Genomic DNA, 16,338 nt, shown 5'->3' with positions numbered 1-16,338 from the left:
TAATATGAAATAGTTTTCACTGTGTCTCAATACTCAGACAACGCAAGGTTTAACAAATAGAACATTTATTGTAAATCATGTCCTTTTCACTGCTTTTTATTACAGCATGCTGAACTTGAAAGAAAATAGCTTTATATGAGTGTGCTTTTATTAAAATGATCCAAACGAATTGAATTTTTTATTTTTTTCATGAACACTTGTAGATCTGACCACAAAGGTAATTAGGCTTCATTGTCTGTTGATCTGAAGTGGTCCTCATCAATAGTGGAGAAAATGTGTCCTTCGTTGCTGAGAAAATCCACGATTTGCCTGGAAAAACGAAAGAAGTGAAAATCAAACCGGAGTGAAAAGAACTGGTGTTAAGTGATGAGGTGCAGCCGACAGATGTTAGACTCGGGCCTGGGCTTGTGTTTTTAGACGGCTTTTCACACAGTTGACTTGGTTCAGCATTACATAGAAAGAGTTTGACAATCATTTGCATATTGCAATCCGTGAAACATCTGGTGGTTAAAAATGAAAAGCAGTTTCAAATAAACGCAGTTCCTTTGAACTTTCTATTCAAAGAATTCTAAAAAAAAAGAAAAACTATCATTATGGTTTGCACACAAATTTTAGGCAGCCAAGAATCTTAACATTTATAATAAAAACCATTAGTAGCTACTGCTCAATTATCATCAATTATAATTGGCAAAGACTAATGACACTGAAATTAAATTAACATTAAAATAGAAGTTACTGTAACCTGTAAGAATATTTTACAAGATCACTGTCTGTTTTTGCCGTTTGTGAATAATTAAATGGTGAGCAGAAGAGACTTCTTTCAAAAACAAAAACGTGGTTTTTTAAAACTTAAACGGTAATGTGGGTGATCAGCTCAGCTTTACTGATTTATTACTGTTTTTTCCACTTTAGGTTTACTAAAAATGTCACTTGGGTATGTCTAAGAGCACATGTCTGTGACTAATGAGAAACACTGAGCAGTTGAGTCTGGACACCAAGAGCAGATTCACTTTCCTGATCGCTAACATCTCAATAGTTGCTTAGACTGGTTGTTTTCTCACGCAGGTGAGACTTTTATCATCAGTTTAGCACTCATATCTGCCGTCAAGATCATCTCACACTTGTTACTTGTTACTAATTCTAATGGTCAGAATGCGGACTGCACATAGCACTTTTTTTTTTTTTTTTTGCACATTTGTCACATTGCTGAATTTCTTTGTACTGTTGCTTCATTATAACTACAAAAACAGCCAGACAGATGGCTTAGTAACTTATATTAATTTTAACTGTTGCCGTTTTGCTCAGCATTGTTATCTACTGAGATGGTTATTTGTGGTCAGGTTTTTTTTTTAAATAAAAGCTCCTTCCTGATGTGCACGTACATCTGTTGTGGTTTAAAGAGGACTATACATTTAAAAGGTTTCTGTTACTGTAGACAACTAACTTTATGCTGTTCTTCAAGTGATTATTAAACCGTTAAATCTTTTTACTAATTTATTGTTTCCAGGCACAAATGACCAGCCTTTGAAAAACTGCTCGTACATCTCTCATTATGTTGTTTTATCACTTAATCCTGGATTCAATGTTTTTGTTTTCGTTTTGGCAATGTTCACTCAAGCTGAGATGCATACATTCAGATCAATGAAGCCTCAGATCAAACAGTTCCTTAAGGAAATACAAAACCTGTGCTGACTGAAAGAAAACAAGTTGACAAATTTTTAAATCACGATTTGGTGACAAAATAGCATGAAATAAACAGAAGAAATTTTGGTACGCCGGTCATTTTTAACTGCAACCAAGTACAAAAAAAAAAGTTTTTTTTTGGGGGGGGGGGCAGTTGTTATTGTTAAATTCAGTAAGTTGAAGTCCACTGCGATGACTAGCATCTTTAGGAAAATGAAAATCCTCTCGTGGAACTCAACATGAGGGTTAACAACAAAATAAAAATGTGCATTAAAAGAATGAAACTGATAGAGTTTGCAACGGATTTGAAAGTTACAAAGGCTAAACTGACATTACAAGTCAATTTGAAAACAGAACAAAAGTTCAAAAGTAAATTAAATACAAAACTGTGATATCTTTGTTAAAGACCGAACTAAAAGCAGAAAGATGATGAAATACCATTTCTACATTACAACAGAACTAGCCTCATAAACTGGGAAACAAACCACCGAGATCCAGATATGACGAAGCTCACATGAACACAGACAGAAAATAGAGGAAGCCTCTTCAGGGAAATAAAGGACATGTTTTCTCAAAGCTCACTTGGCTTCAAAGAAGAGAAACTGAAACTAAGAAAGAGGAAGAGCAACGTCAAATCCCTCTCTGGGTTAAGGCCCACCACAAAAGCCCTTTCTGGTAAGAGAGGTCTGTACCTGATGACCGTGACGCTCATGCTGCTCAGCTTCTGCTTCAGGTCATGCATGCTGATGCCTTGAGGCTCGTGACAGCTCTTGATCAGACCCAGAACCTGCAGAGACCAGAGCCCACATCAGAAAAACCAAAACACTCTCTTTGATGAATACAAATGTTAAAAAGAACCACATTTAGAAAACAAGCAATTTAGGTCTTTTGGATCACTTTTTATCGATTTAACATCCTTGCTGAATTAAAAAATAAACTAACCCTGAATCTTACAGTATGTTAAAACAGAAAACCATTATTTTAAATTGCAATATTTCACAATTTCACCATTTGAATAAAATAAATGCAGCCTGGATGAGCAGAAGATGCGTTTAAAAAAAAAAAAAAAACAAAAAAAAAAAAAAAAAAAAAAAATTTGAACATATTACCGATCCTGCACTTTTGAATGGCAGCGCACGCACACACACACACACACACGGACATGGTTATTCAACTCTTGTACAATGAAGCAGTTTTGACTCGCCTGATTCTGGTTGGCACTTAAACCGTTGACTAACATCATATTAGCACCAGAGTAACTTCCTGTGGAGCTCATGCTAGTGTGCACCGCGGGCATCATGTTCGTTCCTGCACCTCCTCCCATCTATAACAGAAACAGCTTTGATTAGCAAACACTTTAGTCACAACAGAGAGAAAAAAAAACATTAATGCAAACACAATGAAACGTGTAAGAGATTATATTATTTGACATATTTGATTATTTAGGGCCCTATGGTTTTGGATGACAAATCAAACAGAGCTGTGCAGTTGAGTGATGATATGGACGAGTGTGTGTGAACACTACGCAGTAAAGTGCACTCTGTAGGTCGGTCTGCTGCACACACCAGCCTTTAGGATCGGCGGTCTGTATAAAGGCCGATCTCTAGCGGACGACGTGAGAGCGAGGCGTTGTCAGCGAGCTGCACAGTCCACACAGGAATTGTCACTTGTACTATCGAGGCAGTGTTGCATCCTCACTTAAGTTTATAAACTGCATTTCTTTTGAATTCTTGCCTGTGTTTAAACCATTCAGCGCTCGTGTGCTCTCCTGGAGACGGTGCACTCATGCACACTCGCAGCACACACACATAATAATGCCAGGTTTACATTACTCTGTTTGCAGTGTGTGTGTGTGTGTGTGCGCTTATTCTTTCTGTGCTCATGTTAATGGATCCAAACGTTCACACTGCACTGTCTACTGTTTCAGTCAACGAAGGCTAGGCTGAAAGGAAAAGAGCACTTTTAGATAATCAAGGCAATAATAGATTGAACGCGTGGAGGAACTGCGGGATTGCTTGTAATAAAGATTTCAACGCTTAAGAAAAGGCAGAAGAGCGGATTCTGTCAATGGTGAGATTTAATTTAGAATGTGGTAAGAAAAGTAGTTTAAATGTTTTGCCACTTGTTTGAGTAACTTAATACATCAATCTAGAAGTAAATGCAAAATTAAAAGCACTGAATAATGTTTCTTACATTTACTGCGTTTAAACACACATATGTGTGTATTAGCTACTGCACGGTGTAAAACCAGAACTGAAAAAGCATTTCCAGTAACAATGTTTAGACTTTAAAACTAAATAATGGATAAAAGCTGTGTTTGTAGTAAAAAGCCATGGATCAGGAGCAGACTCCTGTGTGAAAGATGCTAATGTACCACACATGGACTGCACTGCAAACGCTGTGTGTGTGTGTGTGTGTGTGTGTGTGAGAACCCGGTGTTAAAGGCCGCCTCACATACAGCTCACAATATCAGGCTTGCGCTGTGTAAGCTATTGTGCAACAACTGCACGGCGAGCTTTTGCAGGATTTTTAAGCTCAAATTTAAGACTTTAAGACCTGCACAAATAAAATGAATACCATATGAGTGGGGTATAGGGCAATGCCTATAAAAAGAAAAAATTTCGATAAACTTTACACTTCAGCCTTTAAACCACTGTTAAGAAAATGGATGAGTCAAAAGTATTATATTAATTGAAACAATTATCAATAAATTAATATATCAATTAATTAAATTAGGGGTGTGCGATATTGACCAAAATATATTCTGCTAATATTCTGGGATTTTATCAATAACGATAATTACACAAGTGTGTTATTGTGCTGATATCTTAGGGACTGCTGTGGACAGCGGACTCATGAATTTTTCGATATTCTTCATATTCTGTGTGGTCAGTTCAAGTTTTAATGGGCCTTTTAACCTTTAAGCCATATTTTTTTTTCCAAAAGTGTGCACCATCTTCTCAGTCAAATTCTTGCATTTGAGTTGTTACCAAGCAAATTAAATCAGCATCAACAGAAATTATATTTTTTCATGCAGAGGAAACACAGAGGCTGCATTAGAAGTGTCATTTACATGCATTTACTGTTTAATGCACTCTGTGGGACATGGAATATACTTTAACCTGCAGTTACAAATGCATAAATAATGTTTTGATATTTTAAACATAAAATATTGAAAACTGATGTTTGAAATTATTTAAAAACGATGAAAACATACCTTAAAGGTCCTATGACATGAAAATTTCACTTTCTGAGGTTTTTTAACATTAATATGACTTCCCCTAGCATGTATGTGGTCCCCAAGTTTCTAAAAATTTTAATCGGTGTAAATCGAGATTTTACTATCTTTCTCTGCCTCTGAGAAAATGGAAGCTCAAACGGTCTGATCTGGAATCTCCTCTTTGTGACGTTGTAAGGAGAAATGTTACCTCCCCTTTCTCTGCTTTGCCTGCCCAAATATTTACATATGATTCAATCGCAATGTCAGCACAGGCGTTACAAACAGACTTTTACGATATGGATTCGACAGCACCGGCACAAACAGTGAGTAACAGTGTTCATTAATGCCTGATCTGTGATCAGTGATTTCTGATGTGTAGTTAATCATTCAAGTTCACACAGACTTTCTTTCTAAATCGTTTAATACTGTTTATGCATCAGTGAATCAAGCCAGTGACTAAACGATCAACTTCACGTTGTTTCTCTTAGTAGCATGAAACAAATCTGTTATTTAAATTGTGATTTAACTACAGAGAGCGATCAAAGAACGCTCCCTTTTTTTCGGAGCTGTCACACATCGCGAATATATCTGCACTCTTGCCCAAACTGCCGTTACAATGAATGACGCTGTTATGCTGCACAACAAAGCTTTTACTGTATTCATGTGTTTGCTGTTAGTTGTGGTGAAAGCATTGTGTGAGAGAAAACGTGTTGCAATAATGACGAGATCACTTCATTCACGCGATAAACAGACTCTGTCTACTCAGCTCATCACTGCAGCCTTTCATGTGATGGGAAAAGATCGAAAAAATAATTATATAATCAACAAATCCACGATTCGTTAATCTCGACAGCTGTAGTATATATATATATATTTGACAGGGGTTCCACATGTAATACGCATTTCGAATGCAAAGATGTCAGCCAATCACAACAGTTGTGGTTTACTCGAAGTCTCACAGCAGACACGCCCCTTCAAACAGAGCATTCAAGCCAGAGGGCTATTATCAGGATATAAAAATGCTTTTTATTTCTAAATTTTAAATGTAAAAATCATACTAACAATATAAGTACACCTAAGGAAACATTAAAAAGCATTTAAAGAAAAGGAAATAATCCATGTCATGGGACCTTTAAGATGTTCAATTAAAACCCCCAGTAGGCAGCAGCAAGTCACTGTTAATGAGTGAGTCATTAGGATTGAACCGAATCATTGAAACGGTTGATTCATTCAGGAACAAAATGGTCCTGTTTTGAGTTTGCTTTTCGCGATATATTAATATTAAATCACAAATTGTTAAAACAACAATTACGATATTATCGCAGACCATACATATCACACAGCCCTATGTTTAGATATTTATCATGCATTGTCTTCTTATCAATCCACCAGTTCACATTTAAAGCTCTGTGTGTTTGCAGGGTAAAAACATGGGTCGATTTTAGCATTAGTCTGAACTCTGAACAAAACAACAGTTGTACTGGAAATGATCCCCTCTTACAAGAGTCACCTAAGAGGGGAATTCAATTTAAAAAAATTAATTAAGGTCCTGAATGTCTAAAATTCCTGATTGGACTCTTAGAATAAATAATCCTACATGATAAAAAGAAGGCTTTAAAAAGATCACATCTTTGATTGTATCAGCGGATACTGCTTTTGGTGATCGGCCTCAAGAATCCTGATCAGAGCACACTACCAGCATTTCATTTGAGAACAACCACCAGAATACAGATCAACTCAACAACACATCAAAGTAGAAGTTGGGTTTAACTCTTCAGTTTATGACAGAAATAAGTATATTACAGCTGCACAGTAGAATGCAGTTCTCAGAAACATTACTTTAAGGAAACACTAAACTTCTGTTGTGCAGCACTTTGCCTGCCCAAAAATGAAAGGATTGATCAAACGTCATATAATTACATTAAAAAAAAATAATTTGTAAAGATGTATGCATTTGACTACCACCGTTTTTGATAATACAATTTTAGAAAAGTGAAAAACAGAACCAAGAAAAATTTTATTGGAAAAAAAAGGGGCATTATTATTATTGTTAAATCAGTTTAATGAATTTAACTAATTAGACTATTCAAACTCATGGTACAATTATTATTGCCATTTTAATAAATATTAAATTGAAGTTTTCTGAATTAAATTACTTCCACATGACCTTTTATTATCAAACGTAAACCAGAAATATTAAAATGTAAAGCACAGAATGTTGGGTAATTTTTTCATATATTACATTATATAAGATTTGGAAATCTTCCAGAGAGCATCTTGATCTGTAACATTGTGCTCGGGGGTAGGCGAACTGATGATTTTATATTGTGATCGATGCTGAAGATGAAGTCTATGACCTACTTCAAGTGAATCATATTCACTAATAATCTTCATTATAAGGTTGAGACTAGAGCAATGATTGCCCACTAGATGACTGTGGCCGGTCAAATCACATCACGTCTCCATGTTTCTTCCTCGCATGGTGACGCATTCAAAAACAACACAACGTGAGCTAGCAGTAATAGTGCGAAGAATCACATTTTAGTTTCAGATTACGATTTGTGCAGCACTCCGTTCCACTCCTTTTAATCGGTGTGTTTCGCTTCCCCAAAACCTAACTTCCAAATCAGTCCAATCATGTAATGTGACTAGCATATAATGCAGTCTACCGTGGGGCATGCTTTATTTCAATAAGGGTTATTAAAAGCACATGAAATGCAAATGAATCATGTTCTGTGTGCACACAGCTAAACACAGACGAGAGAAGTATCCTTGGGTTTTCAGAGGTGTGCATTAACGGTCAAATACACACAGAAATATGTCTGAGTATTTATGTATAGACAGTCAGTCAGTTAAGTCTTAAGTGAACATAAACAACTAGGCAAGAAAATGAACGAGTGTCAGTATATTAGATCAATTTCATCAAGTCTAACGCAAATACCTGCTACTGTCTGTGTCATTAATGTTAATTAAACAACCAAACACAGAAAATCACTCACTGCTCCTGACTGAATCCCCTTTTAACTTTAATAAGAATCAATGTATGTCTGATTCATATAGTAATGTAGCATAGCATTTAAAGTTTAACTCAGGCTTTAATCAACATTTTGGATGATGTTTAATGCAATACAGTGTTTAAATTGTTCAAGCAGATGAAGCAAATGCTTGTTCCAGTCTGGATAATCTTTATAGTACCTCTTAAAATTGGGAAGATCATGATTCGGACTGTGATTTGATGTGAAAAGATGGTGATATGATATTTTGGGAAGATCGGCCACTCCTAATTCGGCTTAAAGGGATAGTTCACCCAAAAACTTAAATCTACCATAATTTTACAAAGCTACGAGAATACTTTTCATGCAAGAGAAAAAAAAGAAGACTTTATTCAACAATTAACCTCCTCCGCGTCACCCTATTGCTCCATTTTGGAAAGCATCACATACGTAAACTACGTACGCAATGCATGTACATGGATATATTGTTTACATACGAGCCCTGCATCGGTTTAATTCATAACCAACCCCATCATGCACAAATAAGCATATCATAAATGTCATCTATGAGCTGCAGTGTGAGAGAAAAGCAGAAGGGTAGGGTGAGAAGGATATGTTAATCTCACCATGCTCTGTGGTTTGCTCTGCTGCATATGAGCGTTTACAACCTCCAGCATGTGCGAGGTGACTTCATTCATGTCCTCCAGCACTCGGACGCTGAACGCCACCAAAGACCGGTTATTCTGCAATGAGACCAAACACTCCTGGTTGGTGCTTCATACACTATTAACATATAAATATATTACTGAACATGTTCAGGGAGCCATGATGGATGGAGACCAATGGGCAAGTAGGGTACTCTATTTGAAGATAAACAAATGGTGCACAAGTGAGTTATGAACCTGCCAAATCTCCCAGCAGAGGAATATAAACAGTGATCTTGAATCCATGAAGTAAAAAAAAAATATATATATATTTCATTTCTCAAACTGCAGAATGCACAGGAAATTATAATATAATGACATTGTGCAACAACTCCATTCACACTTACACATGTAAGCACATATACAACAGCACTTTAATTTAGATTTTCATCGATTTTCACAAGTTCTCACCTGAAAAGAGCGGAGGTTGCCGGAGACTTTGACATAAGAGCCTGGAGGAATGACTGAGTTATCCACACCCATGTCCTGGAAAAACAAAGACTTATGAATAAACATTCCCAAACTTTTTGATCAGTCAATTTCCATGACTTAAGTTTCTGAATAAATATATATTTAAACAATTTCATCAGGGTTTCTGCAGGTCTGATGATGGCCAATTTTATGAAGATACAGTTACTTGAAGTATAAAAGACAGAAAGTCAGAAGTCTTGTTTTATGAGAAACTTAATTTAACCAAGTGTCTGTCAATGAGCTTAGAAAAAATGCACTTAATTCAAACGGAAAATAAGTTTTCATTCCCCAATGACAGGTATCTGTTTGAAGCATAAACTCAACTGTGTGAAGATTTGAGAAATCTGAATCTCAAGTAAATTAAAGTTCCTTAATTTAAGGACGTTGAGATTTTATTACAAAAAATAAACACTGAGGAAGATATTAATTTTCACAATGCATGAACCATTTATTGCTGTGACTATAAATTTAAGTCTTTCTGCTCTGATTAAGATTTTCTAAAGGCCTTTAGTGCAAAGACAAAGTGCGAATTAAAACTTAAGACCATTTTAGGACCTGCAGAAACCACAGAAGTTGCACTTAAGAAAGGACAAATTTCTAGCGTGTCTAGCAAACACATCTGAGGATAACCAGACAAATCTATTAACTATAGAAATGTCCATCACTTCATTTATTCATTGCAGTGCCAGTTTTGTATCATTGGGATACTATTTTAGTTTTTGTTCATATTTTGAACTATTTTTTATCTTGATATTTAACATTTTAATTTTTAGTAGTTGTGTTTTGTCATTTTTAATGGTTCTTGATTGTTTAAACACATCTATATAATCTGAAAACTAGCTGAAATAAATGTATATTTAAATTTTCAAGTAACGAATATGATTGTTATTGGTTTAAGTTAACTACAAATCGAATCTCAATATGATCCCAGCTCTGGAAGCCATCTGAAGCAGTACCTCGGTGTCGATCCACTGCTTCACATCCATGGGAGCCGCCGTCATGTCATCCACCTTATACTGGATGTTGATCGTGGATTTATCAGTGCTTCTGATCACACCAACAATAGTTACCTACACAAATCCAGACGAAAACAAAAATAAAGGGCCTTTGTGTAAACATATTAGGGATATGCTTGCACAAGTATATCAGCCACAAATGCTTGCACAACTACTTTCCTGTTTCATCATGACCCTGGCGTAGGGTCCTATGAAATCACTTTTATATTTACCAAATTCTGTTTTTTTTCCCTCCCCATTTTAATTTTTCTGGATTCTGTTTTTCCCCATTAAAATCTTTGGATGGGTTAAATGCAGAGCACCAATTCTGAGTATGGGTCACCACAATTGGCAAATGTCACGACATTCACTTTTATATTGCATTTCTGTCAATAGATCATCCTAAATATTACAGTCGTGGCCAAAAGTTTTGAGAAATACATAAATATTGGAAAATGAAAAAGTTGCTGCTTAAGTTTTTATAATAGCAATTTGCATATACTCCAAAATGTTATGAAGAGTGATCAGATGAATTGCATAGTCCTTCTTTGCCATGAAAATTAACTTAATACCAAAACCTTTCCACTGCGTTTCATTGCTGTCATTAAAGGAGCTGCTGAGATCATTTCAGTAATCGTCTTGTTAACTCAGGTGAGAATGTTGACGAGCACAAGGCTGGAGATCATTATGTCTGGCTGATTGGGTTAGAATGGCAGACTTGACATGTTAAAAGGAGGGTGATGCTTGAAATCATTGTTCTTCCATTGTTAACCATGGTGACCTGCAAAGAAACGCGTGCAGCCATCATTGCGTTGCATAAAAATGGCTTCACAGGCAAGGATATTGTGGCTACTAAGATTACACCTAAATCAACAATTTATAGGATCATCAAGAACTTCAAGGAAAGAGGTTCAATTCTTGTAAAGAAGGCTTCAGGGCGTCCAAGAAAGTCCAGCAAGCGCCAGGATCGTCTCCTAAAGAGGATTGAGCTGCGGGATCGGAGTGCCACCAGTGCAGAGCTTGCTCAGGAATGGCAGCAGGCAGATGTGAGCGCATCTGCACGCACAGTGAGGACAAGACTTCTGGAAGATGGCCTGGTGTCAAGAAGGGCAGCAAAGAAGCCACTTCTCTCCAAAAAAAAACATCAGGGACAGATTGATCTTCTGCAGAAAGTATAGTGAATGGACTGCTGAGGACTGGGGCAAAGTCATATTCTCCGATGAAGCCCCTTTCCAATTGTTTGGGGCATCTGGAAAAAGACTTGTCCGGAGAAAAGGTGAGCGCTACCATCAGTCCTGTGTCATGCCAACAGTAAAGCATCCTGACACCATTCATGTGTGGGGTTGCTTCTCATCCAAGGGAGTCACACACATTTCTGCCCAAAAACACAGCCATGAATAAAGAATGGTACCAAAACACCCTCCAACAGCAACTTCTTCCAACAATCCAACAACAGTTTGGTGAAGAACAATGCATTTTCCAGCACGATGGAGCACCGTGCCATAAGGCAAAAGTGATAACTAAGTGGCTCGGGGACCAGAATGTTGAAATTTTGGGTCCATGGCCTGGAAACTCCCCAGATCTTAATCCCATTGAGAACTTGTGGTCAATCCTCAAGAGGAGGGTGGACAAACAAAAACCCACTAATTCTGACAAACTCCAAGAAGTGATTATGAAAGAATGGGTTGCTATCAGTCAGGATTTGGCCCAGAAGTTGATTGAGAGCATGCCCAGTCGAATTGCAGATATTTCAGTACATCACAGAAACAACTGGAACAAAGATCTAAAAGCAGTTTAGCAGCAAACTTTTTGAAAACTAATTTTTATGTAATTCTCAAAACTTTTGGCCATGACTGTACACACTGCACCTTTAAGAGAAAGCTCTTATTAGGGGATTTCAACCCTCGATATTTGTAAACCACAACCATGAATGCTTACTGCAAGATAACACAAATGTAAAATGAAACGTTTTCAGGATATAGCTAGTGTGAAAATAACTGCAGGCGATTATGCGTCAACGAGAAAAGCAGAAATCATGTACACAATTACTGCTGCATATTGTCATTGTGCAACCCTATCAACTTGTTTTTAAAATATGCAAAAATACTTTGAAGAAAATGACAGAAAAGTGACAGGTATTCATTAGGTATTAGGCTTAAGGTATTCGGCCAATCACAGTGCACTGGATAGACTGCTGCCCAATCAGAGCACACCTCGCTTTTCAGAACGATGAGTTTTGTAAAAAAAAAAAACTTGTTTCAGAAAGATGGGGCACAAGGTGGGGAGAAATAATATCCTACAGTATGTGGACAATGTGTTTTTTTAACATTAAACCACATAAACACATTGCATAAGACCAAATACACAAAATTATGTTCTTTTTTTTTTTTTAGCAACGTCATATGACCCCTTTGAAACATTTAATTCAGATGATAAAGGGGTGAGTGTGTTCACGTGTGGTCGGTTCGGAGCATCATCACACACTCACACATACTGTGGCACTGTGGTATATCAAGGGTAGTTATTTAGAGAAGTGGATCTAAGAAACACAAACCACCAAGAGCGTCCTCAAGCGGTACACAGAAAAACACAGTCTTAAAAAACATTTTATCCACAGTAACAGTTACTACAAAATGACATTCTTTCTTGCTTTAAAGCCAGTGAGATTGATTTACTAAAAGAGATCTTAAAGAGTAGCCAGCTTCTGACTCGGTTTGGGCAAAAATAATTGAAGCTTAATTCAACATAAACTTGTCTTTTGGTAAATCAAACTCACAGACTTCATTTTTGGTAAGTAAATACAAATAATGTACAGTCAGTTCGTTTGTTAATGCAAAATAGATCAGTCTGTATGAGTCGGGATGACAAACATTAGCACCCTCCCATCAGTGTTTGTTTATTAATTATTTTTAAAGCTCGCTCCTTAAGAGTATTTTGTTGTATGAATATCGGTCCAAAAAGACCAGAGCCTTTTTGTTTTCCCAAGGACTAAATCAGAATAGGATTCAGAATGAAGATGAAAACATAGACGGAGTGGAGCTTCACAGTCCTAAACCACGTCCTTGGTCAACATTTCAGTCAGTAACAGAAGGCCGTTTTCATTTAGATGTGGTTTAATGTTTGATAATTGCACCGTTTCATCTGCGATCACTTGTTTCTGGTTCTTCTTCACCTGTGTTTCAATCCAGAGATTCAGTACTCTTTCAGAAGATTTGCAATAGCGCCTCCTACTGTATAACAATGAAAACATGGAAAGCCGGAAAATTCTGTCAAAGGCGGGGAAAGAGTTAACACCAGGTATAAACGAGGCCCTAGTTTTAAAGAAAAAGAAGAAAAAAAAAGATCAAAAGTCAAAGATGAGGATATTGGTCCATGAGAACTAAAGCAGTGGTGTCTGAGGATTAAAATAAAAAAGGAGACGGAGACATTTGAGAGTATTGGTGAAAAAATAAAAATAAAACATTATTTTACAAATATTTTCAAATACGTTAAAGGATGAGATTAAAATAAAACAAAAAATAGATGATATTCACCCTCTGTTGTGTTTTATGATTAAAGTTAGTAAAATAGAGTAGATAAATTGATGGGTCGAATAAATAATATTTTCAAAGCAATTAAGTATATGGGTTTATATAATATTAAAACAAAGTGGGAAACTGAATTAGATGATAAAATAAGAGAAGGAGATTGGAAACAAAGTTTAAAAGAAAATGTAAGATTCTCCACATTGGCAAGAGTGTGCTTGGAAAATTAATATGCTGTATAACACCAGAAATATCTACCAATCACTTATCTTCAGCATGTTGGAGAAACTGCGGTGAACTTAAAGCCCATTATACTCATATATTGCAAAATAATACAATTATTTTGGACAGAAGTAATTCAGGTAATAAAAGACATTTTTAAGAAATCAAATATATAATAAAAGGTACAAATGGTAGTTTGGGATATAGGACTTCCGCTGTTAGTAAAGATGAGTTGTAATTATTTAGAGCACTGAGAATTACAGTTTTTAAAACAATAACAACATTTTCGAAAAAGGCAAGAATCTGCCGTTTTAAATGATTAATAATTAGCTAAAGTTGATAGTATTTCTAAAATATACCTTGACTAAGTGATCCAACTCTGACATGTCCTTTATCAGTAGGCTACGCAATGAACTCTGATCGAATGCATTATTCTCTACATTTCATTTCGACTTTTTTCTCAAAACACAAATTTATTCTCGAAATTTAACGAGTTTAATCTCGCAATATGATGACTTTAATCTCAAGATGGTTTTATTATTTTATTATCATCGCTTGGCCCCAATTCTCTTCCGGTCTATTGTGTTCCCTGACTTCGATGACACATGCAGATGTAGATGTATGTTATCAGACTGACCTGTGCGATCTCGACCTCTCCCACTCTGAAGACGTCCTCGGCCTGCACCGCAGACATCAGCTGGGACACGGTGCAGGGAACGATCTGCTGCGCTCGAGCTCTCTGCACAACACACAGCACACTTTACTCTCACCCTGCTTCAGTGCTTTTGCCAACTTGATACTTTTTTTTTTTTTTTTAGCTTTGATTTACTTTGATTTCTGTTTAGTAATTAACTAGTCATTAGTATTTCCTTTAGGTAGCTGCAACATCTCAGATTTTCCGTTTTCATATTTTACATATATTAAATTTTTTCATATTTCATTACAAATTATTGCAAGCTATCTTAATAGTTTTAGACTGAGTTAACAAAAAAACAACACTGTTTCCAAGCCAGAGAAGTCGTCATCAGTATTTTGGTCGATTTTCTAAAGAGGGAGACTAAATATAATAAACATTTAATGGCACTGAATAGGTTATTTTCATTGCGGCGAAACACTGCAGGTGAACAGAGTAAAAGAAAAAACTAATTGTTATCACCTTACTTACTAAGTAGATTGATTACATTGATAATTGCCAACAGTTTTCTAAAAATGGTATGTTTAAATAAGCAATTGAGATATGCCCTAATTTGAATAAATTTCTAGAACAAAAATCTGAACACCGGGTGAAGTCAATTTAAAAATTCTAGTCTAATTTTTTGGGCATATTAGAGTCACATTTTTTTACAGAGGGAGTTCTGGGTGTCTCTTTTTGTCACTCCATAATTCAGAAACTACTTTGAACAGCCGCAAAACTACCGGATATATTTTCACAATTTTGGTGGGAATAGAATGTTGTATTTGATCAAGAAAATTATATATGAACAAATGCCTTTGTAAAAACCTTTAGATTACAGAAAGGAATAAATATGTAACGTTTGGTGTGTGAAAGTGCCACTGAAGTGGAGATGTATGGCTCAGTGTTGGAGAAAAAACTCATTTTGAGAAGACGGCATTTAAAAATATGTATTGTACTTGAAATCTATCAACACAGTGCTATAAAAGAAATACTTAATAGTGTCTTTTGTAGGTTTTCTTTCCATTACTCTGAAAAAACACTTTATGAAAAGCCAAAAAGCCCAAAATCAAAAAATTAACAGGTGCATGAAAAAAATGTTTACATGCAGTGTCTTCCCTTAAAGTAAAATAACTGAATATTAGAATAATAATAACTCATTTTAGAAGAACGTTTCAGACGGCACTTAGAGGCTTTTTCATCTGAACTCATCAGTTGAATTCTTATTCTGCTTTTGTTGAGTTATATATAATTCATGCACACAGACAGGTTTCATACAGACTCGAGACTGAAGATACTGACCCCTTTCTTGTCTCCTCCCTGAGATGCGGCTGGAGACCCGAATCCTCCTGGAGACTGAGTGTATCCAGACACATTAGCCTCACCGTATTTACCTGAGAAACACAGAGAGAGTTTATATTTCCATCGAGAGCACTGCATGTGTAAACCCACATCGACATGTTCACAGTGAAGCAGGACTGTAGCGCGAGTAACAGACAACAACACGATGCGCTCTCGAGAGTCGAATTAGCAGTTAGCAAAACTCAGTATACTAGGAGCCACCGCTTGTTAAACACAAATACAGATCATTACTGAAACAAATACCTTGGTTCCACATTTTACTCGTTAATGTTTTTCTCCTGAACACGAACTTGATCGATAACACACTGGAAAATCTCCCGCCACTGCCGATCGCGCACTGCTTGACGTCACGAGTAAGTCCGCGCGCTGAAAGTGCGCACGCGCGTACCAGCAGTGCCGCGAAAGTCCTTCAGAAGATTACAGATTTACTTTTTTCTTTTAAAACTAAAACTTTTTTTTCCTCAACAAAAGAATTACTCTGACCCCTTTAC

General features: G+C 36.3%; 1 protein-coding gene across 1 annotated transcript; it reads right to left on the bottom strand.

Moving 5' to 3' along the window:
* Nucleotides 1-48: 48 nt before the first annotated feature.
* On the bottom strand, nt 49-16,245 carry rpa2 (replication protein A2). Its single transcript, XM_059567240.1, has 9 exons — nt 16,091-16,245; nt 15,788-15,879; nt 14,450-14,551; nt 10,028-10,141; nt 9,012-9,086; nt 8,523-8,639; nt 2,888-3,007; nt 2,376-2,470; nt 49-309 (listed from the first exon to the last, which is right to left on the bottom strand). Exons 1-9 carry the CDS (start codon nt 16,101-16,103, stop codon nt 222-224), a joined length of 816 nt encoding a protein of 271 aa, XP_059423223.1. The 5' UTR covers nt 16,104-16,245; the 3' UTR covers nt 49-221.
* Nucleotides 16,246-16,338: the final 93 nt, after the last annotated feature.

The sequence above is a fragment of the Carassius carassius genome, chromosome 15, assembly GCF_963082965.1.
Source record: "Carassius carassius chromosome 15, fCarCar2.1, whole genome shotgun sequence".
In the NCBI taxonomy this organism is placed as follows: Eukaryota; Metazoa; Chordata; class Actinopteri; order Cypriniformes; family Cyprinidae; genus Carassius; species Carassius carassius.
The sequence above is the reverse complement of the archived record's forward strand: the minus strand, read 5'-3'. Positions and strand labels throughout refer to the sequence as shown.